This window comes from Bos indicus x Bos taurus, chromosome 7 (assembly GCF_003369695.1).
Source record: "Bos indicus x Bos taurus breed Angus x Brahman F1 hybrid chromosome 7, Bos_hybrid_MaternalHap_v2.0, whole genome shotgun sequence".
Taxonomy (NCBI): domain Eukaryota; kingdom Metazoa; phylum Chordata; class Mammalia; order Artiodactyla; family Bovidae; genus Bos; species Bos indicus x Bos taurus.
Genome location: NC_040082.1, coordinates 96,335,224 through 96,358,636, shown reverse-complemented (window position 1 = coordinate 96,358,636; position 23,413 = coordinate 96,335,224). Strand labels below are relative to the sequence as shown.

General features: G+C 39.8%; 1 protein-coding gene across 2 annotated transcripts; it reads right to left on the bottom strand.

Moving 5' to 3' along the window:
- Positions 1 to 885: 885 nt before the first annotated feature.
- On the bottom strand, positions 886 to 21,407 carry LOC113895948 (zinc finger protein 699). Of its 2 annotated transcripts, XM_027547820.1 has the most exons (6): positions 20,775 to 21,407; positions 14,514 to 14,566; positions 13,166 to 13,292; positions 5,150 to 5,244; positions 4,292 to 4,509; positions 886 to 3,938 (listed from the first exon to the last, which is right to left on the bottom strand). In XM_027547820.1, exons 2-6 carry the CDS (start codon positions 14,559 to 14,561, stop codon positions 2,480 to 2,482), a joined length of 1,947 nt encoding a protein of 648 aa, XP_027403621.1. In that variant the 5' UTR covers positions 14,562 to 14,566; positions 20,775 to 21,407; the 3' UTR covers positions 886 to 2,479. The 2 variants fall into 2 exon arrangements, with proteins under 2 accessions (XP_027403621.1, XP_027403620.1); XM_027547819.1 differs by lacking the exon at positions 5,150 to 5,244 and having other exon boundaries at positions 4,292 to 4,472; positions 20,775 to 21,402.
- Positions 21,408 to 23,413: the final 2,006 nt, after the last annotated feature.

Genomic DNA, 23,413 nt, shown 5'->3' with positions numbered 1-23,413 from the left:
CTAACTATAGTCAGGGCTTACCTGACTTCCCTGGTAGCTCAGATAGAAAAGAATTCACCTGCATTATAGGAGACCTGGGGTTTATCTCTGGTCAGTAAGATCCCCTGGAGAAGGAAACAGCTACTCACTCCAGTATTCTTGCCTGGAGAATTCCATGGACAGAGGGGACTAGAGGTTACAGTCCCTGGGGTTGCAAAGAACTGGACATGACTGATCAACTGAGCACACACACACACAACCATAGGAAACCTTTCAAACAGAAAAGGAACCAAAAATGGGTGAAGTGCTTTAACAGGTATCCCCCAGAAAGAAGATATCCAGGGAGTTGCCTGGTTGCCTAGTGGTTAGGATTCCAGGCTTTCACTATCATGGCCCAGGTTCAATCTCTGGTCAGGGAACTAAGAACCTGCAAGTCACACAGCCAAAAAAAAAAAAAAAACAGATATCCAAATAATCAATAAGCATATAAAAAAGTATTCACCATTGTTACATATCAGATAAATGCAAATTAAAACCAGAAACAAGATAATAGTACATTCTGTGTTGAACAGCTAAAATTAGAAAGTGCTAATCAGGCATGTGGAACAGTTAGGACCTTCATTCATTGCTTTTAGGATTATAAGTAGAATTGCTTTTGAAAAACTGGAATACCTACCTAAACATAAAGTCTATCCTATGATTCAGTAATTTCATTCTTATATTCAAAGCATGTAACAAGAGACATAAGTTCATAGTCTGCCAAAATAGCAATTAAGAGGCAAATTAGACATTGAAAAAAGAAGCCAAATATGTAACTGTACATATTGTATCTTAACATTTACATGAAGATCAAGAACAAGCAAACTTAATAAATTATAATCAAAGCCAAAATTGTGGAGCAACACATTTTTTTTTTTTTAATTTTATTTATTTATTTTTTTGGCTGCACTAAGTCTTAGTTGCAGTATGCAGGATCTTTAGTTGTGGCATGTGAGATCTAGTTCCCTGACCAGGGATCAAACCTCAGCCCCCTGCACTGGCAGACAGATTCTTAGCCACTGGACCACCAGGAAAGTCCCCAGAGCAATTATTGAGAAGGCAGATGAATGAACTTTCTGAAATCCTGGGAAAGTTCTGTTTGTCACAGTATGTAGTGTAAAATTTCATCAAGCTGTACACTTAAGATTAGCACACTTTGGACCATGTAGATGACAACAACCCTGATCCAAACTGGAGCCAACTCTATGCAGTCAACAGATGTGCCAGAGGAGCTGTAATATCAGCAAAATTACAATGCAAGAACTTGCCAGAAAAATCCAAGAAGCTGTGTATGGCCATGATGGAGAAATTTATGGAGGTGTCTATGGAATGGCTGCCTCTGAGATAATGAAAGTCAAGCATTTTGTGTTCTGCTTTGAGCCAGTATTGATCAGCGAGTCCAATAATTAGGGAAAAAGCTGGAAACTGAAGCTTGCCAGGCCCCCATGCATCTGTCTCCCTGTCTCATTGCCCCCACAAACTCAGAATAATGGTTTCTTCCCTCTGCCTTCCAATTTTCACACAAACTCTTATTTTAGACAACTCAAACCTGGAACTAGATAAAGAACTGACTCTGGGAAATGCAGTCCCAGCCACGTCCAAAGTACCACAACATAAGACAGCCCAACCAACTTTACTTGTAGCTTTCCTGTTGCAAGGTCTCTTTTGTAAACGTTCAAAACATTGGGTCCAATTCCCAGTCATAAGCAAGGATAAAGAACAAAATACAAAAATACCATAACAGATGAGATTCTTCTATCAAGGCTTTTGCACTTATTGATTTCCACTGGATTAGTTATTAGACAGGGAAAGCTTTTAATGGTAAAAACTAATAATGTTTTTGTAAAAAAAAAAAAAAAAGAGGTGGGGTTGGGGGGAATAGTGGGTAGGCAATTTCCAGTTTCCACCATACTAGATCAAAATGAAATTACCATTTACCAAAGAAACTACAAATACTAGAATGTCAATACCACAATGACTACACACTTAGAGAACAAAGAGAATTAGTTAGTAACTAATAATAATAATAATAAAAGATCACTCATGCCTACATATAAAAAATATATACTTTAAATGCCTGATGGGTCAAGAAAACTCTGTAATAGAAATAACACTTACAGCTGAACCAAAATAAAAGCACCTCATAATAAAACATATGGGGCTAGAGCTGAAATGTATTAGAGGAAATTTATGACCTTAAACATTCATATCAGAAAATTAAACTGGAAACCAATGAGCCAGCAGTAGCCCACTTTAAGGATGAGGCACTGATCTTTGTTTTGAGTATGAACTTTCTTACAACACAATAAGTGATGGTCATGGAGGTATTACCACATGATTTACATACACAGAGTTTCTCTCAGTTATGGGTTTTTCCAAAATAGGGTGTCTCCACAGTGTGAGATCTCACACGCTCCCTAAGCTTTGAAAAAGCATTAAAGACATTCCCTCATTCCTTACTTTATACATTTTCTCTAGTGTGAGTTTTCACATGTCTTCGAAAGTAAGCGGGACAAACAAAGGCTTTCCCACATTCCTTACATTCATAGGGCTTCTCACCAGTGTGGCTTCTTACATGTCTTCGAAAGGATGAAGGACAACTGAAAGCTTTCCCACATTCCAGACATTCAAAGGGTTTCTCTCCAGTGTGCATCCTTGTATGGACAGTCAGGTATGAAGAATGGCGAAAGGCTTTCCCACATTCCTTACATTCATAGGGTTTCTCCCCAGTGTGTGTTCTCATGTGGATCCTAAGAGCTGAGGGGTAAATGAAGGCTTTTCCACATTTCTTACATTCATAAGGTTTCTCTCCAGTGTGAGTTCTTATATGTACCGTCAGGTGGGATGAACTGATGAAGGCTTTCCCACATTCCTTACATTCATAAGGCTTTTCTCCGCTATGAGTTCTTAAGTGTTCAGTGAGGGATGAGGAACGACTGAAGGCTTTCCCACATTCCTTACATTCATACTGCGCCTTTCCAGTGTGATCTCTCACATGTGCTCGAAAGGACGAAGGGCAACTGAAGGCTTTTCCACATTCTTTACATTCATAGGGTTTCTCTCTACTCTGATTTTTCACATGTGTATTCAGGGAAGTGGGAAGATAGAAGGCTTTCCCACATTCTAGGCATTCATAGGGTTTTTCCCCTGTGTGTTTTCTCATGTGGATGCTCAAGGAGGATGGACAGTTGTAGGCTTTCCCACATTCCTTACATTTATAGGGTTTCTCGCCTGTATGTGTTCTAACGTGTACAGTGAGCTTCGAGGACTCACTGAAGGCTTTCCCACACTCTTGACATTCATAAGGCTTTTCTCCAGTATGGATTCTTATATGTATGATAAGGTGAGAGGAGGAACTGAAGGCCTTCCCACACTCCTTACACTCATATGGCTTATCTCCACTGTGAATTCTTTTGTGTTTGGAGAGTGAGGAGGAACAGCTAAAGGCTTTCCCACACTCCTTACATTCATAAGGCTTATCTCCACTATGAATTCTTTTGTGTTCTGTGAGGGATGAAGAACAGCTAAAGGTTTTCCCACATTCCCTGCATTCGCAACTTGTCTTTCCTGCATGAATCTTCATATGTGCCCGAAAGAAGGAAGAACAACTGAAGGCTTTGGTACATTCCTGACATTCGTAGGGTTTCTCTTCAGTGGGAGTTTTCATATGCTTTTTAAAACAAGCAAAAAAATGGAAAGCTTTCCCACATTCCTTACACTGATAGGGTTTGCTACCAGTGTGAGACCTAATGTGATTCTTCAGGGATAAATGATCTATGAAGGCCTTTTTACACACATGGCACTCATAGGCTCTTACTTCAGTAGTTCTCTTGGGTATATTAAGATGTGAAATTTGGCTGACGGTTTGGCCACACTGATTTTCTTCATTATGTTCATAGATGTTCTCAATCCCATGAATTCTTTCAAAAATAAAAAGCACATTATTAGTGGCAAGTAAAGTTTTACCATTTTCAGTGACTATGTGTGTTTTTCTGCCCTGTCCAATGATAAGATGAAAGTACTCACATAGTGCTCTAAGACAGGCAATATTATGACTGAGTTTTTGACTTATGAGATTTTTATGATGGTTGCTCAATGATTTATGTGTCAACATGGAAGGGCTCAAGTCTCACTTGTGAAAAAAATATCTTATGAAAAGTCTTTATGAAATTACAATTTTTGACTAAGGTTTAGATTTTTCTTTTTTTAATTCTGTGATATTTTAAGATTCTTTCCTGAGACACTACTTTTCTCTTATATGAATGACACTTACCTCAAACTTCTCTTGTGGTTTCTGTTCTGATAATCAACATCATGGTATTCCCAGATTTTATGTAAAATGGACAATGAGGAATCACTGTTTTTGAATCCTGCTACATCCTGTTCATTGGATATTTTTCCATAAGCATCTTGTGGAGCAACTGATTCATTAATTTTAAGTTGAATCTCGAAACCTGAAACAAAGTAGCAAAGGTACCCTTGAGCAAAGGACTTTGGCAGTACAGCTGGTTCAGGACTTTGGTAATAAGCACACGGTCGAAATAGTAAAGTGACTAGGAAATAATCCCATGAAGATGGAAACTGATGGTAGCATAAATGAGATATTACTAGGATAACAAAACAAAAAGAAACGGAATAAAACACACATGACCAAATAGTACATTACAAAGACAAAATGTGGTCTTTGCCAAGAACAAGGAACAGGTAAGAGGACTGAAGAAAAGTCAAAATAGTAATCAAGGACTGGTGGCACAGTGGGTAAGAATCCACTTGCCAATGTAAGGACACTGGTTCAATCTCTGGTCCAGGAAGATTCCACATGCCACAGAGCAACTAAGCCAGTGTGCTGTAACTACTAAGCCCACACCTTCAAGCCCACAAGCTGCAAATACTAAGCCCAAGCACTGCAACTAGAGGGCAGTCCCCACTCTCTGCAACTAGAGAAAAGCCCATGCAAAGTAATGAAGATCCAGCACACTAAAAAAATAAAACATTTTTAAATAAATAAAATAGTAATCTAAGGTATCTGTGGAAGCTCAGCTTCCTCAGACAAAACAAAGCTTCATTTTGATTTTACATTATTTTTTCCAAATGTAATATCCCCCAACTACATCAAGTATTCTTGCTTTACTGATGCTCCCCTTGGAAAGAGTCTTCTCTCCACTGTCTCTAGGTCCTCCTCTTGTTTCCACTGTAAGATCAGATACGGTTTGTGTAGTGGATACCCTGTTCACATAAAAAGGTATATCATGCGGGAAAACAATGAGTTACCACAAATATTTCTATGAAACAGAACAAAAACTGCTCTTCTGATACTCTAAAGCAAGTGATAGGGATAGAATAGGATAGTCATACAGGATAGTTATGCAGAAGTCCCAGTAGTGGATTATAGATAAAGAGGGAAACCTAGGGAACTTTAAGAGACCAGTGGAAGTTCAGTTCAGTTCAGTTCAGTCGCTCAGTTGTGTCCAACTCTTTGCGACCCCTTGAATCACAAAACGCCAGGCCTCCCTGTCCATCACCAGCTCCCAGAGTTCACTCAGACTCATGTCCATCGAGTCGGTGATGCCATCCAGCCATCTCAGCCTCTGTCATCCCCTTTTCCTCCTGCCCCCAATCTCTCCCAGCATCGGGGTCTTTTCCAATGAGTCAACTCTTCGCATGAGGTGGCCAAAGTACTGGAGTTTCAGCTTTAGCATCATTCCTTCCAAAGAAATCCCAGGGCTGACCTCTTTTAGAATGGACTGGTTGGATCTCCTTGCAGTCCAAGGGACTCTCAAGAGTCTTCTCCAACACCACAGTTCAAAAGCATCAATTCTTCGGCGCTCAGCTTTCTTCACAGTCCAACTCGCACATCCATACATGACCACTGGAAAAACCATAGCCTTGGCTAGACGGATCTTTGTTGGCAAAGTAATATCTCTGCTTTTCAATATACTATCTAGATTGGTCATAACTTTCCTTCCAAGGAGTAAGCGTCTTTTAATTTCATGGCTGCAATCACCATCTGCAGTGATTTTGGAGCCCAAAAAATTAAAGTCTGACACTGTTTCCCCATCTATTTCCCATGAAGTGATGGGACCAGATGCCATGATCTTAGTTTTCTGAATGTTGAGCTTTAAGCCAACTTTTTCATTCTCCTCTTTCACTTTCATCAAGAGGCTTTTTAGTTCCTCTTCACTTTCTGCCATAAGGGTGGTGTCATCTGCATATCTGAGGTTATTGATATTTCTCCCAGCAATCTTGATTTCAGCTTGTGCTTCTGCCCGCCCAGCGTTTCTCATGATGTACTCTGTGGAAGTTAATGATGCTCAAAAAGCTATTAGACCGTGGTGGAAGAAAGCAGGCTTGTTTAACTATAATGCAATTTATAAATGCAAAAGATATGCCCCAGGTCATTAGGTGAAATAAGAATGTCACCACCCTTCTACTGATTTGAATAAGTGCTATGACAATGTGGCACCAGTGGTCAAAACTCTGCCTGCCAAAGCAGGATTCACAGGTTCAACACCTACATTGGGAAGATCCTCTGAAGTAGAAAATGGCAACCCACTCCACTATTCTTACTTGGAAAATTCCAGGGACAGGGGAGTCTGGTGAGCTATAGTCTATGGGATCTCAAAGAGTCAGACAGGACTGAGCATGCATCCACACATGACAATTCTAGTTTGACCACACAGGGTCAGACATTCTTGTGCCTGATACAAAGGAGGAGCTAGTGATGTAAGCCTGAAATCAACTCAAAGAAGGCAGTCCTTTCCCCTCCCCCACTTTCCTTTGACATTAAATTATAGCCCACTTAATCCTCAGTGCAGGGCTCCCTCACCTATCCACTTACATCTCTTACAAGCATCTTATACTAATAAATCTACTTTTTGCCTATCAGTTTGCTTCTTGCTGTTCCTTTCGCACTGAGATACAAAGAATCTGACCATCATTAAGTCCAGAAACCAGGTATGTGATCTCAGTTGGAAGACCATGAGTTTTGGCCAGGCTGAAGTTCCAGCCTCATGAGTTCAAGTTCCAAACTGGATTTTGGCCAAGTTCGAGTCCTGGCACATGAGTTCAAACTCTGGCACACGGGTTCAAGTCACAATCTGAGGTGAACTGTTTCACAAGTGTGAATTTAACTGCAAAAAAATTATCTAATTTATCTTTAAGGGGACGGGGCAGTCTGATGAATAGAACTGATCTGATATTCACACATAGACCTCGATATTATTAAAAGCTGGTCCAATACTCACAGGTAGGATATGTTGTTCTCCTGTTGAAGATAAATAATCTCCGAATACCAATCTTAGACAAGGTTACTCTAATACGGTGATAAAATGAAACAAAATAAAGCTACTTCATGATTTAGCCTAGGGACAAAGTATTACTAGAATTTCCCCTGCTTTCTGTCAGCATCCAATCTAAAATGAACACCTGTGAACTGAGGTGACAGTGACCCTCAAAAATTCATATCTAAATAGACCAACAGAACAGAATAGAGAGTCTAGAAATAGACCCACATAAATATAGTCAACTTATCTTTGACAAAGGCTCAAAGGCAATACAATAGAGAAAAAAATAAGTCTTTCCAACAAACGGTGCTAAAACAACTACTAGACATTAAGGTACATTTTTTAAAAAAATCTTGACATAGGCTTGCAAAAAATTAACTCAAAATACACAGGGAGGCATACAGGGCTTTGGGATAATTGGGGTCCATCAATAGAGAGTAAAAGATTAGCTCAAAATGGATCACAAATCTAAATGTAAAACGTAAAACTATGGAATTCCTAAAAGATAACAGGGAAAAAAATGTAGATGCCCTAAGATCTAGTGATTTGTTAGATATGTGAAAATTAATCAAGGAAAACTTCACTAAAATGGAGTTGAGAGGCCAGAAGAGGAAGTTTTCATCTAATTCTTTACAACATTAATTACAGGGAGAATTGTTCATCAGAGACCCAAGAATCACCAATTATAATCCTAACAGGAAAAGATGTACATCACATCTCCTATCAAAAATCACTACTCCAGCAACTCAGCCATCATCACCCTGAACTCTCACCTTTATCCAGTGGACTTTCATCCAAAACAACCTTTCCCAATTTCCTCATTTTTCTCTACAAAATTACATTCTTCTCCATTGTTCTGTGGACTTGCCAATGGCTTTTGTTATAGCTATCTTATCTCAAATTGCAATTCCCCTACTATTCCCAAGTAAACTATTTTTTTGTTGGTAAAATAACTTTTTATTTTTAAAGCCAATAGGTAACCTGAAAAGGACAATTCATGAAAGAAAGAAGTGACAAGCTGGTCTTCATTAAAATTAAAAATTTTTGCTCTGAGTAAAACACTGTCAAGAAAATGAAAAGACATGCCACATACTTGGAGAAAATATTTGCAAAAGACATGTGTGATAAAGAACTATTATCCAAAATATACACAGAAGTCTTAAAACTCAACAATAAGAAAATAACTTGATTTTTTTTTAATAGGCCAAAGTAAGAATATACAATGGAGAAAAAGTCTCTTCAGCAAGTGATGTTGGGAACTCTAGACAGCTGCATGTGTATCAAGGAAACAACAACACACCCTCACATCATACACAAAACTATACTCAAAATGGCTTAAAAGACAAGACACCATAAAATTCCTATAAGAGAACACAGGCAAAATACTCTTTGACATAAATCATACCAATGTTTTCTTAGGTCAGTCTCCCAAGGCAAGAGAAAGAAAAGCAAAAATAAACAAATGGGACTGAGTCAAACTTACAAGCTTTTGCACAGCAAAGGAAACCATAAACAAAGCAAAAAGACAACCTACAGACTGAGAGAAAATATTTGCAAATGATGCGACTGACAAGAGCTTAATTTCCAAAATTAAGCTCCTTAACTCAAACAATTCAATAACAACAACAACAAAATTGAAAAACATGCAGAAGACCTAGACATTTCTCTCTTAAAGACATACAAATGGCCAACAGGCACATGAAAAGATGTTCATCATCACTAATTATTAGAGAAATGCAAATCAAAACAACAAGGTTCCACCTCACACCAGTCAGAATGGTGATTATTAAAAAGTCTACAAATATGTATGCCAAGAGTAACATGGAAACTTACATTACCATATGTAAAATAGACAGCCAACAGGAATTTGCTATATGGCTCAGGAAACTCAAACAGGGGCTCTGAATCAACCTACAGGGGTGGGATGGGGAGGGAGATGGGAGGGAGGTTCAACAGGGAAGGGATACATGTGTACCTATGGCTGATTCATGTTGAGGTTTGACAGAAAACAACAAAATTCTGTAAAGCAATTATCCTTCAATAAAAGATTAATTAATTTTAAAAAGTCTACAAATAACAAACACTGGAGAGGGTATGGAGAAAAGGAAACCCTCCTACACTATCCAGGAGATAGTGAAGGTAGTGAAGCCTGGTGTGCTGCTGTCCATGGGATCACAAAGAGTGAAATATGACTTAGCAACTGAATAACCACCTACATTGTTGGTGGGAATGTAAACTTCTGCAGTTACTATGGAAAACTGTATGGAGGTTCCTCAAGAAACAAAAAGTACAGTTGCCATATGATTCAGCAATCCCACTCCTGTGCATATACCCAGACAAAACTATAATTCTAAAAGATACATACACCCCAACGTTCAAACCAGCACTATTTATTACAATAGCCAAGATATGGAAACAACCCAAATGTCCATCAACATATGAATGGATAAAGAAGATGCAGTATACATATACAGTGGAATATTACTCAGCCATTAAAAAGAATTAAATAATGCCATTTGCAGCAACATGGATTGACCTAGAGATCATCATACTAAGCAAAGTAAGTCAAAAAGAGAAAGACAAATACCGTATGCTCTCACTTAATACGTGGAATCTAAAATACGACACAAATGGAACATATCTACAAAACAAAAACAGACTGGCAGACACAGAGAACAGACTCGTGGTTGTCAAGGGCAAGGAATGGATTGGGAGTGTGGGAGTAGCAGATGCAAACTATTATATATAGAATAAATAAACAACAAGGTCCTACTGTATAGCACAGGGAAATATAGTTAATATCCTGTGATAAATCATAATGGAAAAGAAAATGAAAAGTGTTAGTTGTTCAGTCGTGTCTGACTCTTTGCGATCCCATGGACTATATCCTGCCAGGTTCCTCTGTTCATGGAATTCTTCAGGCAAGAATACTGGAGTGGGTTCCCATTTCCTTCTCCAAAAGAATATGAAGAAGAATATATATATATATATATATATACACATATATATATATATATGTATAACTGAGTCATTTTGCTATACAGCAGACATTAAATACAACAATGTAAACCAACTATACTTCAATAAAAAATTTTTTAAGTTTTTTTTTTTTAATGGGCCTAATACTTTAACAGATGCCTTACCAAGAAGATACATAGATGCCAAATAAGCATATGAAAAAAAAAGATGTTCCACATTACATGTCATCAGGAAAATGCAAATCAAAACAATGAGACACCACTACATACCTAAAAGAATGGCCAAGTCCTGGTGAGGATATGGAGCTGGTGGGAATGCAAAATGGTACAGCTGCTTTGGAATACAAAGCAGTTTCTTACCAAATTAAACATACTCTTAGCCATATAAGCAAGCAATCATGCTCTCTGGAAGTTACAAAAAGGAGTTAAAAACACATCTACACAAAAACCTTCATGTGGATGTTTATAGCAGTTTTACTCATAATTGCCAAAACTTGGAAGCAATCAAGGTCTTCTTCAGTGACTGAATGGATAAACAGACTGGTATTGCATATCCAGACAACAAAATATTACTCAGCACTAAAAAGAATCAGCCATCAAGCCATGAAGAGATGAAGAACATTAAATGCATATTAGTAAGTGAAAAAAGTCAATCTGAAAAGGCTATATACTGTGTGATCCCAACTACATGACATTCTGGAAAAGGCAAAACTATGAGAACAGTAAAAAGATCAGTGGCCGCCAGGAGTTGGGAGGGAAGGAGAGATAAATTGGGGTGGAGGGGGATAAAAGATTTTTAGGAGTAGTGAAATTACTCTCTGATACTATAATGGTGGATGCTTGTTGTTTAGTTGATCAGTTGTGTCCTACTCTTTCATGATCCCATGGACTACAGCCCACCAGACTCCTTTGTCTATGGGATTTCCCAGGCAAGAACCCTGGAGTGGATTGCCATTTCTTACTCCAGAGGATCTTCCCAACCCAGGGATCCAAACTGCACATCTGCTGCATTGTCAGGAGGGTTCTTTACTACTGAGCCACCAGGGAAGCCCATAATGGTGGAAATGTCATCACATATTTATCTAAACTGTAACAAAGTACAACAACAAAAGTGAACACTAATACAAACTTGAGATTTACCGTAATAATGATGTGTCAATATAGGTTCATCCACTGTAATAAATATACTACTCTGGCAGAAGGCAGTGCATTTATGGGAAATCTTTGTACTTGCCGGTTAATTTTGCTGTGAGCCTATAAACTGCTCTAAGAAAAAATAGAGTGTACTGGAAAAAAGAAAATCCATGTCCACCCAGAATTCAGAACATTACTTTATTTGGAAACAGATATTTGCAGATGTAATCAAGTTAACATAAAGTTATACTCGACTAGGGTAAGCCCTAAATGCAATGACTGGTGTCCTTACAAGGACAGAAAGATGTAGAGACAAAGGACAAAGGCCCTATGAAGATGGAGGCAGAGATTGGAGAGATGTGGCTACCAACCAAGGACTGCCAGCAACAACCAAAAGCTAGGAAGAGACAAGGAGGGATTTTTCCTGAGCCTTCAGAAGGATCATGACACCTTGATTTCAGACTTCCAATCTCTTTAATTTAGAAGAGTAAATTTCACACTTCCCTGGTAGTACAGGTGGTACAAAAGATGCCTGCCAAGGCAGGAGACACAGGTTCGATCCCTGGGGCAGGAAGATTCCACATGCCATGGAGCAACTAAGCCCATGCACCACAACTACTGAAGCCCTCGCACCCTACAACTACCTACCAAAGCCCTCGCACCTAAAGCCTGGGCTCCCCGACAACAGAAGCCACCACTGTGGGAAGCCCACGCACCCCAACAAAGAGTAGCCCCACTCACTGCAACTAGAGAAAGTCCAAGTGCAGCAAAGACCTAGCACAACCTAAATAAATAAAATAGTTGCCTAGCTACAGAATAAAAGTGGGGAGTAGAGGTAGAGGAAGTTTTTTTTTTAAGTAAAAGAGTAAGTTTCTGTTGTTCCTAGCTACCCAGTTTGTGGCACTTTGTTATGAAAGGCCTAGGAAAACAGAACAGCCTGTTGTCATGGACCTACCCCCAAATCATTCGACCTAAGTATATAAATCCTATATTTACTTTCTAACACACTGCATTGTTCCCCATGACATGTGTTTCTCCCTCACTGCTCCAAGGAATAAACCCAATTTGTTAAACTGGTGGTCTTTGGGTACAGGGAATTAATAGCAGTAAAATTCTCAGAAGGTTCCAAACCACCAATTTTCTCCCTGTCCCCCAAAGTGACCCCTGAAGCCTGTGCCCACACCACATACACTTGATAATCCTCCTTGAGGATTCTGACCACAAGAAAAAGGAAAAGCAGGTTCAATATATATGTTTATTTTCTTTCTTTTCGTCATGTTAATTTCATATTTATCTTCTCCATTACTGAAGCATTTTGAATACAATGACATCTTATTGTCTATAGTATATATTCAAAAGGGTTTGATACAAATTCACCCTCAAAAAAAACGCTTAAAGAATGAAAGAATGACTGAATGAAGAAAAATAATGCTTTCAGTACTCTGAGAGAAAATGAAAACTTTACAACCCTGCGAAAATGCAAACTCTGCATTCAGTGCCAGTGGCAAAATGGGTAAGGAAATTTTCACTAATTCTTTTGTTTGTTTTATATTGGTGAAATACTTTAACAATACACGTGTTTATTTTCATGGTGAAGCCACTAGACTATAAGCTCCTTGGGGTCAGTGACCATGTCTGTCTTATTTAATAATTTGTTCCAGTTTCTCAACCCAAATCCTAGAACAAGGGCAATTTATAAGATAAAGCTGTTTTCTAAATAACAGAACGTTGGAGGAATGTTACCATCCTTACCTAATGAGGCCAGGTTCCGGAAGTTTTCCAGCATCACATCTCTGTAGAGGTTTCTCTGAGCGAGATTCAGCAGAGCCCACTCCTCTTGGGTAAAGTCCACAGCCACATCCTCGAAGACCACTGTGTCCTAAAACATTCCACATACTTTGTTCAGAAAGGTACCAACTCCCCCAGCATGTGCAGGAGGCTGAATGAGGCTGACACTACGGGGAACTGAGAATCAACTCACAGGAAGTTCAAAAGATTCTTTTCTCCCAAATATCTACCCTAGGATTCAGTCATCAGATCTTTCTCATTCTATCTAAGCATCCTGACTGATCAAATTCTGTCTCATAAATTTAACAACATTTTTGAAACACTAAATTTATCTTTCCACTCTTTGATGGTGACCAGTTCCACTCTTACAATAATCAAGAACATCCAGAACATATTGCAGAAATGAGAGAAATGCTCTAAAAATGAAATGACAATTTCCACATTGAAAGAAGCAAAAATCCCTTGTTAGAGGGACTTCCCTGGAGGTTCAGGGCTTAAGACTGTGCCTTCCAATGCAGGGGATGTGGGTTCAATCCTTGGTTGAGGGGCTAAGATCCCACATGCCTTAGGGCCAAAAAACCAAAACAGAAAACAGAAAAAACAAGTGTAACAAAACATTCTACTGCAAAATAGAAAAACTATTGTAACAAAAAAAAAACTATTAAAAAAAAAATCCTTGTTACAGAAACAAGTTCACCTGCTTCCTTATTCCCCACCATAGCAATCAGCACAACACAAAACACTAGATAAAATTTGGATGAGGTTTAAATCCCCAAGGGACAAGGACCTTTTCTTTTTCTTTTTCCCCCCATACACCTGGAGCCCAGAAGTCAGCAAGAAACACAACATTCAACCCAGGCCCACAGTCAGTCATATTTTCTTACACTCTAGGCCCAGGAGCTGTAAATTATAGAACATGAACTAAAACCAGCCTATCACCTGTTTGTATAAGTAAAGTTTTACTGGAACACAATAAAACGTTTATTTATACACTGTATATAGATGCTTTCACACTAAAATAGCAGAATTGATGGGAAATCCCTGGCAGTCCAATGGTTAGGACTCCATGCTTTCACTGCTGAGGGCACAGGTTCAATCCCTGGTCAGGGAAATAAGATCCCACAAGCTGCCCAAAACAAACAAACAAAAAACAATAAAATACCAGAACTGAGTAAAATAGAAACTATGGCCTAAAATGCTTACTATGTGACCCAATGTAGGAATAGGTTCTTGATCTCTGCTCTAAATTTAGGACATAGATAAGCTGATGGAATTGAAATATTGTTTTGGAGAATTATTAGCTCTTACTTACCTGTATCACATTTTTCTGTAACTCAGCAGCTGTTCTCTCTTCCTCCATGTTCCCTTCATGAAGAAAGACAGAGTAGTGAGATGTTACAGCTGAGACAGGAGAAAGAAGACATGAGAATCTGGGTGTCCCCACAGTCTCCACAATCAAGACTGTGGATTTGGCAGCACGTCTGTTATGAGTGATCATTCTCCTCAAAACACACACACACACATGCAAAGACCCTGCACACCCAAGCAAATACACATTGATCTTGTGAGAAAATGGAGCAAGAAAAAAAATACTAATAGTAACTTACAAAACAGAACGAGACTCACAGACATAGAGAAGGAGCTTATGGTTGCCAGGGGGAAGGATAGGGGAAAGGGATAGTTAGGGAGTTTAGAATGGACATGTACACACTCCTATATTTAAAGTGGATAACAAACAAGGGCCTACTGTGTAGCACATGGAACTCTGTTCAATGTTATGTGGAGGCCTGGATGGGAGGAGAGTTTAGGGAAGAATGGATACATGTATATGTATGGCCGAGTGTCTTAGTTGCTCTCCTGAAACTATCACAACATTGTTAATTAGCTACACCCCAATACAAAATAAAAAGGTGTGTTTTTTTTTTTAAGTTGGAGCAATTTTATCTCCTCCAGAGCTAGAAACAGTCCTCTCATTCTTGTAGATCATTAAAAAAAAAAAAAAGGTTTAAGAGTCCATTTTGTAAGTAAGTCAGCCAGAGTCTAAAAAAATTTGGCTGTCAATCTGCCCATGATAATGAAAACATTAAAAACATAAGAGAATGCCTTCAGTAGTAAGAATATACATTCCATCTCAAAGGAAAGTGTGACTTGTATGCCAGATCTCCAGGGGTTCCAGACCCAATATTTATTTCTGCACTGCCTGGCAGGCCTACATGTATTACTACTCAATCTCTGACTATGAGATCTTCTCCCTCTGAGGGCTGCAGGGTCTCCAAAACCTGGTTTTTGGGAAACAGCACAACCGACTGAATTTTACATGCAGGTGGCAGAGAAGACATCTCATGTTAAATCTTGCCTGTACAGGAGATACAGTCACAGCATAACAAGAACACCTGAAGTGAAGCTGGCATATGTGTCATCTCTGACAGTGGCATCCACAGCACTAGTGCATGAATTTCAAATAATGAAAACACAGCAGTCTCTCTCACTTCAGTGGACCAAATACGTATTGTAGAGCCAGTAGAAACTTAAGTCACTTAGACATGTGCTCAATGTTATCCAATTAGAAAGCTAAGGGAGGGTGTGTATCCAGGTGTGTTTACCTTCAAAGCTAAATGCCCAAAGAGTGTGTTTCTGAACATATACCTTACAATTTAGTTGTCAGTGAGGCCCCTATGCCCTAACATTACTGGGGTCTAGCCTAGAATGCTGTCGGGCACACCATGGAGAGTAAACAAATAAAGTATTCCCTTCAACTGTTTTATCTTTGAGCTCCTTCTCTTTTTTTATTTATTTTTAATTGGAGGGAAGACTTTTCAGAGTCCCTTGGACAGGAAGGAGATCAAACCAGTCAATCCTAAAGGAAATCAACCCTGAATACTCATTGGAAGGATTGATGCTGAACCTTCGATACTTTGGGCTTCTTGATGCAAAGAACCAACTCATTGGAAAAGACTCTGCGGCTGAGAAAGATTGAGGGCAAGAGGAGAAGGGGATGACAGAAGATGGATGTCAGCTGGATGGCATCACTGACTCAATGGACATGAGTTTGAGCAAACTCCGGGAGATGATGAGGGACAGGGAAGCCTGGCATGCTGCAGTTCATGGGGTTGCAAAGAGTTGGACACAACTTAGAGACTGAATGCTTCCCTGGTAGCTCAGCTGGTAAAGATCTGCCTGCAATGCAGGGGAGACCTGGGTTCGATCCCTGGGATGGGAAGATGCCCTGGAGAAGGAAACGGCTACCTACTCCAGTATTCCAGCCTGGAGAATTCCACGGACTGTATAGTCCATGGGGTTGCAAAGAGTTGGACACGACTGAGTGACTTTCACTTTCACTAGTGACTTAACAACAAATGCTTTACAATATTATGTTGGTTTCTTCTATACAACAATGTGAATCAGCTACAAATTACATATTTTCCCTCCCTCTTGAGTCTCCCTCTCACCCACGTCCATCCCACCCCTCTAGGTTGTAACCCAGCAGCAAGCTGAGCTCCCTGTGCTATACAGCAGCTTTCTACTATCCGTTGTACACATGGTAGCATACATATGTCAATGCTACTCTCGCAATTCATCCCACCATCTCCTTCCTCCACTGTATCCACAAGTCCATTCTCTACATTTGCATCTCTATTCCTGCCATTGAGCTCCTTCTCTTGACTAAGCCCTATGTCTTCAACAAGGATGCTCCCCTTAAGGTACCTACCTCCTGCTCCTTCCTCTCATATTTATTTAGGTAATATTTGCCCTGTCCAACTATGTGCAATCATAGGAGACACAGCACTGAACAAAATAGAAAAATCCTAAAGTGCTTGGGTCTTATAATTGTTTTAAGGAGGACCAGTACATTAACAAAATATTATCAGGTGATGGTATATGCTATATAAAAATATATCACATTATAGGGATAAGGAGATACACACACATTTACCTTTAGCAAGTCAGGACCACTTATGTGACAGGGTAGAAGCAGGAAATTAAAACAACTGTTTTAGGACTTCCCTGGTGGCCCAGTGGTTAAGAATCTCCAGGGGACAGGGGTTTGATCCCTAGTCCAGAAAGATTGTAAATGCCACAGGGCAACTAAGCTGTGCACCACAACTACTGAGCCAGCACTCTAGGGCCCTCACACTGCAACTACTAAGCTCACATGCTGCAACTACCAAAGCCTGCACACCTAGAGTCTGTGCTCTGCAATGAGAAGCCAACACCATGAGAAGCCCATGCACTGCAAAGAAGAGTAGCCCCTACTCACTACAACCAAAGAAAACCCATGCTTGGCAATGGAGACCCAGTGCAGCCAAAAATAATTTTTTAAGAATAAATAAATAGAACTGTTTCAAATAACACAAAAAATCAATGGCTGGTGTGGCACATATATTTATGCACAACTGACCCTCAAACAATTGCATGGGTTGGGGTACCAACCCTCCAGCAGTGGAAAATCTGAGTTTAACTCATAGTCAGCCCTCAGTATCCAAGGAGTCAACCAATGGCCCATCCTGTAGTATCTGCAGTATTTAATAGTGGGAAAAAAAAAAAAAATCTGCATATAAGTGAACACATGCATTTCAAACCTATGTTGTTCAAGGGTTAATTGTATTTATAAATATCAATTCCTATAGAAGAAAAATTAGTAATGATAGGTTAACCATTGACGTATAATAGCAGAAAAAGAACCTCATAAAGGTGCAAAAATATATATATATATGACAAAATTAATGATATCTTTTGGAGAAGGAAATGGAAACCCACTCCAGTACTCTTGCCTGGAGAATCCCATGGACAGAAGAGCCTGGCAGGCTACAGTCCATGGGGTCACAAGAGTCAGACAGTACTTAGTGACTAAACCACCACAACTAACCCTAATCCTTGAACAACATAGGTTTGAAATGCATGTGTTCACTTAAATACTGCAGATACTACAGGATGGGCCATTGGTTGAATCCTTGGATACTGAGGGCTGACTATGAGTTAAACTCAGATTTTCCACTGCTGGAGGGTTGGTACCCCAACCCATGCAACTGTTTGAGGGTCAGTTGTGCATAAATTATTTGATATTTTGATATTTGATATTTTTAAAAACTTAAAACAGAATCAGAAAAGCTAAAATGGCAATACTACCCAAAACAACCTACAGATTTATTGCCATCCCTATCAAATTACCTGGAGAAGGCAATGGCAAGCCACTCCAATACTCTTGCCTGAAGAGTCCCATGGATGGAGGAGCCTGGTAGGCTGCAGTCCATGGGGTCGCTAAGAGTCGGACACGACTGAGCGACTTCATTTTCACTTTTCACTTTCATGCATTGGAGGAGGAAATGGCAACCCACTCCGGTGTTCTTGCCTGGAGAATCCCAGGGACGGGGGAGCCTGGTGGGCTGCCACCTATGGGGTCGCACAGAGTTGGACACGACTGAAGTGACTTAGCAATCAAATTACCCATGACATTTTTCACAGAACTAGAACAAATAATACTAAAATTTATATGAAATCATAAAAGACCCAGAATTGCCAACGCAATCCTGAGGAAAAAGAATGAAGCAAAAGCCATAACTGTCCCAGGCTTCAGACAACACTACAAAACTATAGTAATCAAAACAGTGTGGTATTTACACACACACACACAAAACAGGCATACAGATCAATGAAACAGAATAGAGAGCCCAGAAACAAACCCATACTCCTACGGTCAATTAATCATCAACAAAGGAGGCAAGAATATACAATGGGTAAAAGACAATCTCTTCAGCAAGTGGTGCTGGGAAAGCTGGAAAGCTGCATGTAAATCAAAGAAATTAGAACACACTCTCTCCCATGGAAAAAAGGGAACCCTACTACCTGTTGGTAGGAATGTAAACTGGTACAACCATTGTGGAGAACAGTATGTAAGGTTCCTTAAAAAACTAAACACAAAACTACCGTATGATGCAAAAACCCCATTCCCGGGCATATATCTGGAGTAAAGCAATTCAAAAAGATACATGCATCCCTATGTTCAAAGCAGCACTATTCACAACAGTGAAGTCAGGTAAACAACCTAAATATCTATCAGTGGAGGAATGAATAAAGAAGATGTGGTACATATATAAAATGGAACATTACTCAGCCATTAAAAAAAGAAAGGAATAATACTATTTGCAGCAAATGGGTACAGCCAGAAATTATCACACTAAGTGAAGTAAGTCAGAAAGTGAAAGACAAATACCATATGATATCACTTATATGCAGAATCTAAAATGTAGCACAAACAAGCCGATCTACAAAATGGAAAAAGACTCAACAGATATAGAGAACAGACTTGTGGTTACCAAAGGGGAGAGGAGATAGGACAAGGATGGACTAGAAGTCTGGAATTAGTAGATGCAAACTATAGAATGGATAAACAACAAAGTCCTATTGCATAGCAAAGGGAATTATATTCCATATCCTGGGATAGACTATAATGAAAAAGAATATACTATATAAAAAAAGAATGTGTATACATGTATAAGTCATTTTGCTGTAGAGCAGAAATTAACACAACATTGTAAATCAACCATACTTCAATTTAAAAAAAAAATAAAGTGAAAAAAGTTAACAAAACTATAAACACAAAACCTGTTTACATACAGTCATTAAAGAAAAAAAAAAAAAATAGCAGTTTAGAACATACCTACAAAGGAAACAGAAGCTATAGACTTTTACAGACAGGTTCACCAAGCAAGCAAAGGATTCATAATTCCATTTTTTTGTTGTTGAGTTGGTGTTTTCCGTGTATTTACAAGACCAGAAAGGGACTCGAAACTCAAATATATGTGTATTTATGTACATGTACACACATACACACACATATATATATGAAAGATCTCATTCGTATACACAAGGGCAAAATATTAAAATATTAAGTACAGTCCAGGAAGTAATAATGAAGATAGTAATCACAAACTAAGTTCATTTCCTCCTAGGAATGATGCGTGGTTTAAATGATTTACATAGTTAAAACGTTAAATATAATTCACATCAATAGAAAAAGATCATAGGACTTATCCCCTTCAATACAAAATAGTGACTGATCTCCATCAATACCCATTGATGATAATAATTTAACCCACTAGGACTAGAAGGAAATAGGCTTTAATTAGAAAATATATATATTATCTACAAACACCTATAGCAAACATCCTATTTAATAATGAAATGACAGAATTCCCTCTGGGATCAGGAACAAGGCAAGGATGCAATTTATATGCTTTTCTACATTGAACTGAAAGTCCTGGCAAATGCACTAAATAAACAAAAATATAAGATACAAGGAATGAAAAAGAAAACGCTAAAAGTGGCATATGATCACACTTCGGGTGTGAAATTTTTAAAAAATCTATGGATAATTGACCAACGTTCAGAGCGGCAACCGGCAAACAGGGGTTAAAAAGATACTAAGTAATCAGTTCACTAGTATGTAGCTGAATACAATGTAGCAAACTAACTCCCACAATCCGAGAAAAAGAAATCACAGGTTAAAATGTATCTCTTGCACCTGGAAGGGAGCGATGCGGACGGAGTTAAGCAAACGTCACCCCGCACTCACCGAACAAACCGAAATCCACAGACCGGCACAGAGACGAGGTTGAGGCTCAAGTCCCCGTGACCCGAATGGCAAGGATGCTTTTCCTTTCCGGAAAGAGAGCAGAGGATGCTTTTGGAGGCCGATTAAGTACGAGAATAGCTCCTCAACTCTTGCCTGCAGCTGATTCACCCCGACTGCTGGACTCTCACAGAGTTCCTGATTCAGTAAGTTTGGGACCGGCCGCGGCTGCTACAGACCCCGGGAGCGGCGGGGAGCCCAAGCGGCAGCCTTTTGACCACAGATCCCAAGGCCGAGTTCTCCACCTCCCGAGCACCAGACTTGGGGCCGGCTGGGTCGAACTGGATGGGAAAATTTCTATCAGATTTAGACAGAGATGCAAGAAGACAAGGCCGCCCGCTCGCGCACGCGCAGAAGCATGCTGCTGCTTCCGGTTTCTGAGCCACGTACAGCGTAAGGCGGGGGGTCTCGGGAGCTGGGATATTGGGGAGGGCGGTGGCAGCTTCCCGCGGCAAGCGGAGAAGTGTTAGTTTCCTCCAGGGAGAGACCCGAGTGGGTCTTGGAGCCGGGTCAGCCGAGGACTTGGCGTTGGATGACGCTGGAGCAGGACCAGGCCCGTAGCGGGGCTTCGTTGACTAGGCCTGTGGGGCGGAGCTGGGACGCGACCAGGCCTAGGGGCGTGGCTTAGTTGAATATTCCCATGTGGGATCTTAGTTCCCCGATCAGGGATTGAACCTCTGTTGCCTGCATTGCAAGACAGAATCTTAACCACATGCTTAACCACTGGACCACTAGAGAAGTCCCGAGGTAGTAGGTTTTTGCTGAGCCCGTGCATAACTTTCATCCCTGCCACCGTGGCTACTTTGTTCTGGAGCCCACTGGGAAGACAAGAGCAACTGGAAAAGGAGGCTTACTAGTATCCACAGAACCCGTTATCCTATTGTCATAGTCACTCTGCAGATGTAGAATGGAACCCCCACCCCAAACTTTATTTGCATGTCAAGATATTATGCCACACACACATACACCAAGAGGGTATGAAAATGTTTAAAACTTAAATTACAGATGACCCTTGGGTCAGCAAGGTAAAATAACTCTACTTGTGAGTTGCCATCAAACATCCAGTTTTTTAAGACACTTGAGACATATTCTCCACCATTAATTTCTCTCAGTCTTCCATGAACCTTTCTTGGAGCAATAAAAAGTTCTCAATGGTGGGATTTACCAACGATATGTTTCCACGTTCTCTCCCACTCCCTCTTTTTCTCCCAACCTTGCCTGTCTCTCTGGGACCCTTAATACTCAACACATCTTTCTCAGTTCTTCATCCCCACTAACCTATTTAGATGGGAACTTTTGACTCAATGAAGAGCCACTATTAGGCTCACACCTGAAAGATTTTTTTTTTCCCTTCTTTAATCTCTCAGGCTCTGATGTCCTAATATACTAATTTATGTTGGCTTCCCTTAAAGACCCTCCACTCATGTTTCTCCAACTCACTAATTAGTTCAGTTTTCTGATTTACTTTTCTCAATAACTGACTTCTCATCTACAGATGTGGGGGAAAGAAAGATTATAGACCCATATGAATCAATATAAACCCCACAATGCCTCTGCAATTGCACAGTTCTGGCACTGTGCACTTGCCACTCCAGAATTCTTGCCTGGGAAATCACATGGTCAGAAGGGCCTAGTGGGCTATAGTCCATGGGATCGAAAAAGAGTCAGACCTGACTTATCAACTAAACAACAACAATCTCAAAGAACTAGAGGCACTATGACCTATTGTTGCAGATTTCATAGTCAAGAGCTTACTCATTCCTTGTACTAATCTCTGAAACACTCCTGTCCTCTTAAAAAAATGATAAGGGGAATTATTTTGTAAAAAAAAAAAAAAAATTAAGGGTTATAAATTGTATCATGTGCCCGCATTTCCTGTGGCCCCCCAACCCAACTGCCATTCTGGCTTCTTTACTTCTGAAATCATATTACTTCACAGTAGTAGGTCTCTGTTCAGCTTTCTCTAGTATTCCTTTATATCCTGACTCCAAATACCTTTTCACTTTAGTATGACAAAACAATACACCTGGAAGTGTGATGTCACAAGGCTTCACTAACATACTTCTTCCAGTTTCTCAACCATAATCTCTAAGCCTTTCAACCTCCCTATTCTTCTACTTTGATTCTAGGTGGTGGTGGTGGTATTCAGTCGCTCAGCCCTGTCCAACTCTTTTCGACCCCATGGACTGCAGTATGCCAGGCTTCCCTGTCCTTCACCATCTCCCAGAGCTTGCTCAAACTCATGTCCATTGAGTTGCTAATGCCATCCAACCATCTCATCCTCTGCTGAACTTTTATATTCACCTAATCTAACCTCCCCTCAAGAGAAACGTTTTTGTCTCTGGAAAACTTTGTTATCTAAAGACATACAGTTTCTGGGAATTCCCTGGTGATCCAGTGGTTAGGGATAAGTGCTTTCATTGCAGGGGGCCTGGATTCAATTCCTGGTCATGGAACTAAGATCCTGCAAGCCTCCAAACCAAAAATAAAGAAATAAGACACAAAGTTTTTGAGGATAAATTATAATTAAATCAGATTTAGTAGGTTAATTGTATAGTTCATGATGTAACACTGAGAAACAA